The sequence below is a fragment of the Callionymus lyra genome, chromosome 19 (genome assembly GCF_982586985.1).
Source record: "Callionymus lyra chromosome 19, fCalLyr1.hap1.1, whole genome shotgun sequence".
In the NCBI taxonomy this organism is placed as follows: Eukaryota; Metazoa; Chordata; class Actinopteri; order Syngnathiformes; family Callionymidae; genus Callionymus; species Callionymus lyra.
The window spans coordinates 4,620,462-4,633,024 of NC_141836.1; the positions used below are offsets into that span (position 1 = coordinate 4,620,462).

The following is a 12,563-nucleotide window of genomic DNA, read 5'->3' on the forward strand; positions in this document are numbered from 1 at the left end:
ATTATAACCATCCCGTTTTTACGATCCGACTAAAATCAAGTTGAGGCTGAGTGGTAGAAACTGTCCTTGTCGATCACTAGTATGTGAACAATGCCTAATGTCTCGTGTAACAAATACAAATGAATTAAACTATGATTGAAACAACAGAAAAATAAAAAAGCACATGGAAAAACCCAGACATTGTTTGTTTCTTTGCACTGCCAGGCACATATACAGTATATTTGTATATTACTGATATAAACACATTTAGCTTAAAATACACGTTCATGACAAAAGGCAAACTATAGTTTATATATGTTTTGGAATGGTCAACAGTCCCTTAAAGCCACAATTGAAATACTTATTTCTTTGGTGATAAATTAAACAAATATGGATCAACGTTAATATTTGGTTTATTGTTGGTCAAAATCACAACGTATTTTATAATTTCTCTATTGTTACTGATAATCACAAGTGCCATCATAAAACAATTTGAATGACAAAAGGATCTGAGTGACTCAGAAAACCATACACAGGTTTGAGTGACACATGGTTGTGGTTGTTTGAGGCTCATCTGTGTGTTTTACCTCAATCCTAACGTGACACTTGACATAATTCTCAGAGGCTGATCTGACTCTTCTACTCGTCTTTGTTAGTGTCCTGGAAGTAGAGAGGGTTAGAGTAAGAGGATGAGGAAGAAATACATGCAGAGTCTAAAGTCATTTTAGCCATGTCAGCTGTTGCCAAAGAAAAAACATATATTAACAACTATATCAAGCAGAAAAGTGTTAAATATTAACTGTGAAATTATTTGCTCGGTGTGTCAAGATGATTTAACCCAAGATAAGCAAGAAATACGCAGTCTTTGGAACATATTTGTCCTGGAAAAATGTCCTGACTAGAAGAGGCAAGAACGGCAGATATCTAGTAAAAATATACATTTTACAATCAACTTTGGTTATTAATTAAATAAATCATTTTTTAAATCTCATCTATAGTATTAGGGGATGTCCTGTGTTAACGTAATGAAAAGCTACTTTTAACACAGAGGCAACAGACTTGTAAAGCATCAGTTGTGTGTGTGTGTGTGTGTGTAGTACGAATCAGAAACACACACCGAGTGTCTTGGCTCACATTCAGTGAAACTTACAACGTACGACAGTGGAGTTGGAGCACGAACAACAGATAAAGTTGATTCTGAGAAAGTTCTGTCAATTTGTTTTGAGCACTACCAAATAAAAAAGACGCTGATATATTGTTGTCTTAAAGGCCATAAAAACAACGTGTTGAATTGAAACCACCAGCACGTCAACATGCGTCCAGGGACACAGTGACTTGGCTCATTTGGGAGGAGAACCCCAATATGACGGACTGGCGGGTGACAGTTCCAGAGGAAAGATCCACGTCACTGTGCTCCAGATGTCCAGGATACCTTCTGCAAAATTACTTCCCCAATTCCAACCGACTCTCTTATACCCCGCCCGTCTGTCGTGTTGGATTTCAGGCGGAGTCGCAGAGTTCTCCGGTTACATTTGATCCACCACAAAGCTCTCGTATTCATGACCCAGAAGTCTCTCCACGTCTGTTTTGGATACGACCCAGCACCGGTCAGAGCGTCGTTTCTGCCCCGGGTCTATCAGAGACTTGTCTTGCAAAGTGACCAGCATGTGGTGAGGCCCTGAGCGGAGGACCCCTCTGACGCCCACTCCCTCGTCCGAGTTTTCGGGTTGATTCGTCACCGGGCTGATAGATATGTCGGCGTGTTGAAACTGACCTGTAGGGGGAGAGAGGACGAGATATGTTTTTAAGCAGTAAAACAGTTCAACGGGTATCATTTTAAAGTTTTAGAATGGGTGAAAGACGTTTTGCACTTCTTAAATACACACAGTCAGGCTCCTCCTTACATCACTGATCTGATCCAGGATCAGAATCTACTGATGGTTCCTGAACATGCTTCAGGACCAGAGGAGAGAAATCCTTCCAGGCTTTTCCTTGATTTTCTGGAACTCCTGTGTTGTTCTCAGTATTATCTTGACCTTTAAAGTATATACTTTATTGAATATTGTTTTGATTGTTTAAGCGCTTTGTGAACCTGGTCTGGAAAAGCACTATATAAATACAAATTACTTACTTACTTACATACCAGATAATTTAAATTAACGAATAGAAACTGAAGTGAATTGATTGTTAAGCTCTTGACATTTATTTACTTTCTTAATATGTACATTGATGTTGTGAATGACAATCTTTTCATCTATAGAACTGAATAAAAAAAAGTGTGATGGATAAAGTATCAGCTTTAGTTACCCAGGAGTCCTTGCGTGGAGACCGACAGCCCACGTCCATGTGTGATGTAGAAGCCCAAGTGCGCCATCTGCAGGTAGCTGGGGTGTTTGTAGTAGTGGAAAAGCACGAGGAATCTCACGCTCGAGGACAGCTCGATCCAGCAGCGACGGTGGTTGTCCACGGCAACGGTGACGCCTTGTCTGGTCACCGAGCCGGTCTGGTTGACGCTGAAAACGTCGCGTCCTTCTCCTTCCAACACCACGGCGTCCAGAGAGAGCGTGATCATGATTTCACTGGAGCCACCTGTGCTGGCAGAGATGACCAGGCGGTCGAAGTAGGTGCGCTGGCGGTTCTCCACACCGTGTTTAGAGGGGGCGCCGGTGAGGTGACCGTCCACGATGATCCCTGGAAGAGATATGAGGGAGAAAAACATCTTTATTACAATTAATTAAGTATATTTAGGTGATACAAGTACACAGTATATAGTTTATTTAACCATTTTATGGCAGCAATTATGGACAGTTTGGTGTTTATTTGGTTTTATTGCTGTGAATGTTTTTATCTATCATAATATCATAATATTTAACCGTTGAATTTCAGCAGTTTTTAAGTTTTCATTTTGTTTTTTAAAAAGTAAGTAAGTAAGTAATTTATATTTGTAGAGCGCTTTTCCAGACCAGGGTCATAAAGCGCTTAAACAATCAAAACAATACTCAATAAAATACAGATAGAGAGCCTGGAAGGATTTCTCTCCTCTGGTCCTGAAGTGTGTTCAGGAACCATCAGTAGATTCTGATCCACAGACCTCAGAGCCCGAGCTGGGGTGTAAGGCTGGATCAGATCACTGATGGAAGGTCTGACCATGAATAGATCTGAAAGTAAGAACCAGAATTTTAAAGTTGGTCCTGAAAGAAACTGGAAGCCAGTGAAGAGTTTTAAGGATCGGAGAAATGTGAGTTCTTCTACTAGAGCGGCTCAGAATTCTCGCTGCAGAGTTCTGAATCAACTGCAGACGAGACACATCCTTCTTGTTTCGACTAACTACTTAGAATTTGTTTAATTTTGTATAATTGAACTGAATCACTTTTATATTAAAAGGTTTTAATTCGCTTTTGAAAATCATTTATTTAGAAAACATCCATTATATTTCACATTTTTAAATTTAAATTTAAACATATTCAATATACAAAATAGAATTCAGAAAACTGTTTTTGAATTGTTTTAATGGATTTAGAATACTTTAGAATATGTAGATTTAGAAAACTGCCAAAAAAAAAAAATCATTCATTGTGAAAAAACGAATTCAACCTTTCAATATAGTAATTATTGAATTCAATGATTTGAAAAACAATCAAATGCTAAAAAAAACAACACATTTTCAATTACAAAAAAAAAAACATTTGAAATTTTATTTTAAATCATTGCATATTCTGACGACTTATATACTTCCATAAAGCTCACCTTTCTCTGGATCCTCCAACAGTCTCAACACGTCATCTGCTCGACCGTCTACGGTGAAACACAAGTTCTGCTGCAGCTTCGGCAGGTGGACCACAAAGTGAGGATCTCCATCGACTGGAACCAACAAGAGAGATGTTGAAACTCAAGTTCAAAGTAAAAAGTGTAAAAAGAGAGTGAAGGTCGTGACCTGAGGAGGAGAAGTGTTTGGCGCTCAGTCTGGACGGTGGTTCTACCAGCACATGACATTCAGCCAGAGGACAGTCCTGGTCACTGCCAAGCACTGAAACAACCACACAACTCTTTACAAACTCCACAACGGTTAGTTGCTCTCGCTGAACACCCACCGAATGACTCTGTGTCGGCTGGTTCCACCCCTGAAACGACACAGATGCATTAAACTTAGAAGAAAGATCAGAACGTTTAATAATTGTGGACTTACATTCATCGTAGTTGAGATCGTAGTCGTAGTCGTACGTGGCGTCATAGTCTGGGGGAAAAAATAACAATATTATCAAACGGTCATGAATTAAAAACACATTGTTCCGATGTTTAGGAAAAAAAACAACACACCTTTTACCAGGTCCATGTCTGTTTGAAAACAGATACAAATGAATGTATTATTCTTTTAGAATATATCGTAAAGAACATTAACAGATTAAAACGAACCTTTTCTTTGGATCTGGATGGAGGTAGAGACATCTAGTGGACAGATGAAGAACATTCAAGTTAAATAAGACGTTTCTATTTGTTCAGGCTTTTCCTTGATTTTCTGGAACTCCTGTGTTGTTCTCGGTATTATCTTGATCTTTAAAGTATGTACTTTTTTGAGTATTGTTTTGATTGTTTAAGCGCTTTGTGACCCTGGTCTGGAAAAGCGCTATATAAATAAATATTACTTACTTACTTACAATTATATACATATCTATGTCATATGTCAACATTTCCATGGGCTGGTTCTTTTTACGCTGAAAATAAAATGACACCTATATTGTGTTATAGAAGTTTGAATGCAAAAGAAAAAACACAAGTGTATCTTTTTTAAACTTTACAACATGTTGGGAACTTTGAACAGACGAAAATACCCAATAGGCGATAAATTTGAAATATTTGATAGATTTACAATAACAAACTTTCACTTCTAGACGAGCATTATTCTGTCAATTTTAAGTAGTTTTCATATGGTGTGGCAGTCGTGAGCAGCCTGGTAGTCTTTCCACCAACATCTCTCAATTGGTCCAAGTACACTCATCGCTGCAGCTGTATATTTGTAGCATATTTCTATGATATAATATTATTAAGTATACAAGAACAAGTCCTGGATCTTAGCCCTGAGATGTTGTTTAAATAGCAAACTATTTACTAGCTGACTGACACATTTTTTAAAAATATGGTTGAAACAGATTTTGCACCATAAAAGAAAAACGAACAGAAGGAGAGGAGACTCACCCAGAAGTCCGGCTGCCTCCCAAAGTCTGGGTCCATCTGTCACTCCGGGCATGGGTGCAAAAGTTGCAGAGAGCAGAGTAGCGACACGATCTTCAGGGTCACCGATGGAGTTGTCTGTGTCGTTTCCTCCCAAATCCGAAGCCGGGGTAGAAGTGGGGGGGAGTGTAGACAGAGGTGGGGGTGTGGCAGTCGTGCTGTTCTCTCTGTCCGTCACGCGAGGGGAAAAACTGCTGCTGGTGTTCAAGGGGGTCGTCTTCTGAGGTGGGGAAGTGGAGAGTCTTCCTGGGCCAGGGGGCGCTGCCGTCTTAAGAGCATTTACCACTGAGGCTGAGATCTTCCCTGCAGGAGGAGGAGGAGGAGAGGCTCTGGAGTCATTCCTGGGCTTCTTGCCTGAGAAGGGAGCTGGTGCAGTTCTAGCCGAGCTCAAGGTGGTCGCTTTTCTGGCCGGGGCGGCTGTGGTTTTGGGAGAGAGGAGGGGGGGTGCAGAGGGTTTCTTAGCAGCCCTGGGAGGAGGTGGTTGAGAAGGTCTTCTTGGCTTTGAGGAGGTATTCTGCTTTTTCACAGGTGGAGCTCTTGTCGTGGTGGGCGGTCTCATAGTGGTCGTTGCAACGTCGTCCGCTTCAGGCTTGACCACGACCAGAGAAGTGACCGGAGTGACGAAGTTGTACTTGAGCGACAGGTTGGTGGCCTTCTCCGCCAGCAGCCTCTGCATGGCCGGATCGCTGGAGTTGAGTTTGGCGAGAAGCAGCTCCTTGATGGTGAAGTACGCCCACAGTCGGTTCACAAAGTTAGAGATCCCTTCGAGACCACCCGCCGAACACTCCAGCAAATCCTCCGTCTCGTTGCCCAGAGCCTGGAGCAGCAGCACCTCGTTCTCCACCTTCACGCGCTGCTTTGAGTCGGTGGCCGACAGCGACACCTTCAGGTCCTTCACGCCCGGTTTCACTCTCCCGGCCACCACCAGCTCAGAACCTTGGAAGTAGTTCGGGAACAGAGATCGCGTCACTTCATAGGCTTGATCGTCCATGTAGGACAGCTGGACGTCCGACAGCAGGGGGCTGGCCACTTCATCGTAGAAACCCTTCAGTTGCAGGGCGGCGTCGGCGTCTTCGTACACCATGCGAGCGACGCCGCGGTTGTCCAGAGCCAGGCGCTTCAGCAGCAGGAAGTCTGCGTCGTCCCCGAACGCCACGCCGAACAGAGAAGCCGAGCCCAGAGCCTTCTTAGCGTTGTTGAGGATGGTGTCGCCGGCCGTCACCCCGATGGTGGCCTCGCCGTCGGTGAGGAAGATCACCAGCGGGACCCGACGGGACTGGAGGTGAGCGGAGGAAGTGGAGGACGGAGGGTTGACCAACTGAGCCGCAGACAGCAGAGCGGCGTTGATGTTCGTCCCTGAGTGGAAGGAAAGAACATAGTTTCAAAATGATTGAGAACGTTTCTAGGTTTTTATTTTTTATTTATTTTTCTAAAATGGATTAAATATTTAATTATTTGTACAAAAGAAATAGAAAAAGACCCCCACCCCTTTTTAATTACTTATTCAATATTAAAAGAAAACTATTAAATGCTTTAAAAAATAAAAACTATTTCAAAGTTTGAATTAAATATTCAGATTACACTAAAATATTAATTTAAGTAATTAAATGGTTGTTAAATGAAAATATAATTATTAAAACATAATTATTTCTCAACAGTAAATATTAGTTGACAGCTTTTGGCTGACATTATTACATTTTTGTACCACAGAAGTAACAAAGTATAAATAAAATATCAAAATACATTAAAAAAAACATAAAATTAAAAAAAAAGAAAAAAGAATACTGTAATAAAAAAGGAGTAGGAAGAAGTAAAGATACATTTTTCTAACCCCTTTTAAATTATTATTTAGTTTGTAGCAAATGGCCACAGATATCCATAAAATACATCATATAAAAATATATCTTGTATTATCTATATTGACGATACAACATGATACAGTGTAATATACTGTATATGTATAACATAAATCTATATACTAAGCAGATACTCATGTAAATACACATTATATAAACATGTATACTCCATTATTATTAATATCCTTGTACATATATATATTTATCAACTTAATTGCAATACAACCATCATTACATCCTTACATCACTGATCTGATCCAGCCTTACACCCCAGCTCGGGCTCTGAGGTCTGTGGATCAGAATCTACTTATGGTTCCACGCACACGTTTCAGGACCAGAGGAGAGAAATCTTTTCAGGCTGTTGCTCCTAAGCTTTGGAACGATCTTCCTCTCTTTGCTCTTGATGGATCTACTGACTCCTTTAAGAAACATCTTGAGACGTTTCTATTTGTTCAGGCTTTTCCTTGATTTTCTGGAACTCCTGTGTTGTTCTCAGTATTATCTTGATCTTTAAAGTATGTACTTTTTTGAGTATTGTTTTGCTTGTCTAAGCGCTTTGTGACCCTGGTCTGGAAAAGCACTATATAAATAAATATTACTTACTTACTTACTTACTTACATTAACTTCAGTCATCATACTTCCTAAACAGAAGTATTAATTGGACTCACATCCCTCGGCCATGATCCTCTTCACAAAGTCTCTGGCGTCTCGTACGTTCTGCCGGGTCGCCCTCACGGTCCGTCCTTTCCTCCAGGTGTGAACTTTGTCCGAGAAGGTGATGATGTTGAAGTGGTCTCCTTCTCTCAGTTCTGCCAGTATGGTGCCCATGGCCTGCTTGGTCTACAGGCAGGATCGACAGCATGAGGACACACGTGCGCTCGGTTCTGGTCTCCTGGGCGACGTCACCTGCTTGATCTTGGTGCCGATCATGGAGCCGCTCACGTCGATGACGAAGATCACGTCTTTGGGCACCACAGGAAGTCCTCTGGGTGCAAAGTAATGCACGAAGAAGCCGTCGAACACCTGAGAGACGAGAGCTCGTGAATCATGGGAATTGTATCTGTGAGGAGAAAATGTATTAATTTTCATGTTGGTTATTAAGCTCCTCCCCTCACTTCCCTTCAGCCGCAACTCAAATGATTTAATTGGTGCAGATGTTGTCAACAAAATGTTGCTATTGCAAACAATTATGTTGACTTAAATGTATTTTTTTTAATTCCAACTTGATTACATTTTTTTTAACAAATTAGAAAAATGTAATGAAATGAGATAAATATATTTGAATAATACATTTGCAGTGATTTACTAACCTAGTGATTCTGACTTAGCTTTCAAAAGCTTTAAGCTTTTTAATGTAATATCATATATTGTTGACAAACCACTTCTAATATTGAATTATTATTATTTTTACTTAAAACGCAACAAATAAAAAAAGAAAATGTACATTTTAATTTCTGGAGTTCTAAACTATTTGTGAAACAATTAATACATTTTGAAAAGTTTCGAATTTAATAAAATACTACACCTTTCAATACAGAAATTATTGAATTTAATTATTCGAAGAAAAAAATGTAATGCTTAAATAAAAAACCTTTCAATAATAAATGAATACAATTATATGTTAAATTCAACCATTCGATATTCTTGTATACTTCGATAATGTAAGTAATTAAAAAAAAAGTTTGCATAATTATTCATTTAAGTTGAGAAAACAAACCGCTTTTGGCTGCTAGTGTTTTTTCTCTCCCAGAAGAAACAAAGTTTGTTGACTGAACTGAACTTCACCAGTGGTTGTCATAATTCAAGGGAAATGTCAACTGTTGAGCCAAAACAACTTTTCATGGTGAAGGTGAAGACAACGTTCTGGACATGAAAGGAGCTCCTGTGGAAACAAGTGTCTCACCTGCACGTCCCCGATGAGGTCACTGAGCTCCACGTCATACTGAACAACAAAGTCTGCGTTCAGACCTTTCGGGGAGAAGCTGGTCTGCTGCTGAAGACTGGGGCTGTAGTGGACACGAGCACAGCAGGAGGTCTGGTCCACTCGAGCCGACGCAGGAGCGCCATCTACGGAGACATCCATGTAAGCGCAGGTTTAACAGAGAGGTCCGAAGTGTCCGCTCACCTTGGGAAGAGTTGGACAGCAGCCTGCTGGTCTTCAAAGGAAGAACTGTGATGAAACTGATGCCGGTCCGCTCGGTGATACTGATATCTAAGGTGAGGTTCTGGACCGGCTGGCCGGGCCTCAGACCCACGCTGAGCTCATATCGACCGAGGCGACGAGGCAGCAGGTCTTCATAGGTCATGGAGAAGGACATTTGGGATCCTGGCGGAACACTGACGGCCACTCGGAACTTCTCGATCTCCCTCTCTCTGGAGGGAAACACAAGCCGGTTCTGGGTCACGGATCTGACGCAGAGCAATTAGCTGGTGCTGGACAAAGGCAGCGACAGCTTCGATGTCAGAGTTCAAATATGCCAGCAATAACAAAAATACGTACAGAAGCAGCCATGTTTGTTCTGCCTCATTTATTTATTTTTATTCGTTTTCACATCCTTAAAAGCTCATTTTCCGACCAACATTTTCCCCATTAGTCTGAAAAGCAAGAGTTGATTCTCAAGTGGACTCCTGGAGGAGATCAAGAGAGATTTCCTCTCCACCTGAACACTGACGTATGATACTGATGGAATAAAAAGTGTCGACTGACTTGGTGGCGACGAGTCCCGCTGTTTTTCCTTGCTTCTTAGCGGCATCGTAAATTTTCCTGGCAGCGGCTCGCTCCTTCACCTGGGCCACGTAAACTTTCCCACCTGAGGTTCTGGAGGGAACAGCAGAAGAAGAAACCGTCCTGTGTGTGACTCACAGTGAGCAGATTATGTTGCAACATTGCATAATGTATTTATTTTGGCTCCGACATCAGCGCCTATAAGGGCAGCGGGTGTTTACAAAGCTATTTTCACGTGGGGTCGTAAACAGGTAAAGGCGAAGGCAGGTCACAAACCTCTAAAAACAGAGCCAAAAAAAAGTCACATTTCCTGGTCGCCAGCGGCGTCACGTGACCAGGCGCGAAGATAAGGTCAAGTCTTTCCAGCGAATACATCCAACAACTTCAAGCTAAAATAAACGGGGCGCCATGAAGCGGCTCTTGTCCTGGTCACACGCAGCAGCGATGGAAAACGGAGCCGTTTATGTGTGGCTATACATTAGAACACAGACGTCTCAGTTTAGATGGAATTGAGGCGATACATTCACCACATGATTTTTTTTTACTTCTCTGGTGAGTGTTATCGACTGTATGGAGTTTATGTGAGAGGATGTGAAGATGCAGCACATGAGGTCAACACCGAACACACGCTAGCATCAGGTATTTACACAAGGTTCTCAGAAAAAAGTAATGTTACAGATTTAAAAAGGAGCAACGATATCATCTATAAATTAATAATATTTATTTTTATTTTTGAAGTATTTCGAATAATTTAGTTTTAATAATCGAATTTTAATTTTATTTTATACAGTTTGATATTCTTATGTCGAGGTTTAAAAGGCTACTATTTAAAAAATATTGAATTAAAAAAACGCAATTTTGATTTAATTGAAAATATAAGGTTTTTCTAAGCATTTTATTTTAAAAAAAAATGGATTTAATTATTTGTACTTTGAAAGCTTGAATTAGTTTTTCAGAATAATATAATTTTATATTGAATTAAGCTAGGAATTTAAAAAATAAATAAATTATTGGACTTAAAATATGAAAGTGTAAAAGAATATTTGATTATTTAATTCAATTAATCCAAAAAACAAATTTTGACCATAAAATATTCAAACTATTGAATTGTATTATTAAAAAATAACAACGTAAAAAAACCCAAAAACATTTAAATAAGGAAAAAATTAATAAATCAAAGTTTCAACATTTGAAATGTTCAATATTCTGATGTCACTCATCTACTTCCAAAGGAAAACAGTTGAACTTAAACCCACAGATTTCTAGGTGACCCCGACTCCCCGGCTAAGAATCGTCTTCCTGTTTCCCTCCACAACAAACTATTTATCCTTCGGCCGCGTCGCTCGTCTGTAGTCGTTGGCGTCTGCCTCGGTAAACCTTCAGCGCTCGCTAAACCCTCTTCCTTCAAGTTGACAAAGACCTGATTCACGTCCCCCTCGGTGTCGCCTCCTCCTGACCCGCTTCCGCTCCCAAATCCAGCTCCGTGATTTTACTCTTCAGCCCGCAGTGTTGACCTTTTTGGTTTCGCTTATATTTAGCGTTTCTTAAGTATCACGTGAAACGATTATTCACCTCATTCTGAGGTAATACCTCTCTGTTGCTTTACATCTTTGGACCTCAGACTAGATTTGTAAACATTTTTCATCCGTGTATAAAATCATTTACATGTCGTTATTTTAGATAATATGGCAGTAGAATTTTTCAAAATATGAGACGCGTTTGTCTCCTTTTCCAGGAATAATGATAATATTTGTCATTTATCCAACGCAACAATAAGTAACCAATGGATATTTAACCTGTATAACATGGTAATAACTCTAAACAGACATAAATAATCAAAGTGAAACCATAAAATTAAATGATTTGCCATCTTTATAATACTTTTCTACTTCACTTGCTGACAGGTTTGTAGCCGCTGCGGTACATTATTGATCTGAAACTAAACTAATATATAATATACTGATACTATAACACACTGAAGGAAAGGAAGAGCTGGAGGACGGCGGCGTCACTCACATGGTGAAGTTGGAGATGAAGGCAGAAGACGGCAGGTCCACCTCAAAAGCAGCCTCTTTGGTGATGGACAGTTGGTTCCAGATGGAGCTCTGCACGTTGGTGACGGCGTAGCGAGACACGACGGCACACTTGACATGATAGTCAGTGACCTTCAGCTGCAAGTAAAAAGAAACAATAATCCTCATGAAGCGTTTCATTTCCCCTTAAAATTTACTTTTAAGTTGTGCATTTTCTTCTCCTTCTTGATCCATCCATCCTTCTTTCATATGGTTTTTCACTTTGATAAACAACTCAAAACTTGTCTTTTTTTCCTCTTTTCCTTCCTGTTATTTATTCAAGATCTTGTTTCCTCTTCCTTTTTGTATATTATTCCATTTACTTTCCATTATGGTTTCCATCTGGTTGTTTATTGTTCCTCCATCCAACTCTTCTGCCAATGATCAATTCAATATTCTATACAATTCTCAATCCTCTTTATTCTTTAAGTCATCAATCACTTTTTAATTTATATTTGAATTACTTTCCTTGATCTCTACTTTCATCCGGTGAGTTCCATTTCTCTAAACTTCCCACGATTAATCCTTTTTCCTCCCCCATTTATTTTTCATTTGAATTATCCTTCAGTTACTTTTCACTATAACCATCTATACATGTCATCCATCCATCAGCTCAACATCATCTGTGTTGCTTATTCTCCTCGTTTGTGTTGCTTATTCTCCTCCTTCCATCCGTCTGGTGACTTCATGAAGACTTCAGG

At 40.1% G+C, this 12,563-nt stretch overlaps 1 protein-coding gene across 1 annotated transcript in view; it reads right to left on the reverse strand.

Moving 5' to 3' along the window:
* Positions 1 to 244: 244 nt before the first annotated feature.
* itih6 (inter-alpha-trypsin inhibitor heavy chain family member 6) overlaps positions 245 to 12,563 on the reverse strand; it is a 74,411-nt gene continuing 62,092 nt past the window's right edge. Inside the window, exons 4-18 of the mRNA XM_087781812.1 lie at positions 11,807 to 11,961; positions 9,773 to 9,883; positions 9,191 to 9,438; positions 8,969 to 9,132; positions 7,972 to 8,088; positions 7,734 to 7,905; positions 5,173 to 6,564; positions 4,393 to 4,425; positions 4,297 to 4,314; positions 4,166 to 4,213; positions 4,071 to 4,100; positions 3,914 to 4,006; positions 3,727 to 3,840; positions 2,287 to 2,670; positions 245 to 1,753 (exon numbers count right to left, since the gene is read on the reverse strand). Coding sequence (XP_087637938.1) covers positions 1,506 to 1,753; positions 2,287 to 2,670; positions 3,727 to 3,840; positions 3,914 to 4,006; positions 4,071 to 4,100; positions 4,166 to 4,213; positions 4,297 to 4,314; positions 4,393 to 4,425; positions 5,173 to 6,564; positions 7,734 to 7,905; positions 7,972 to 8,088; positions 8,969 to 9,132; positions 9,191 to 9,438; positions 9,773 to 9,883; positions 11,807 to 11,961 — 3,327 coding nt within the window. The 3' untranslated portion in view covers positions 245 to 1,505. The remainder of the gene's footprint in view (positions 1,754 to 2,286; positions 2,671 to 3,726; positions 3,841 to 3,913; positions 4,007 to 4,070; positions 4,101 to 4,165; positions 4,214 to 4,296; positions 4,315 to 4,392; positions 4,426 to 5,172; positions 6,565 to 7,733; positions 7,906 to 7,971; positions 8,089 to 8,968; positions 9,133 to 9,190; positions 9,439 to 9,772; positions 9,884 to 11,806; positions 11,962 to 12,563) is intronic.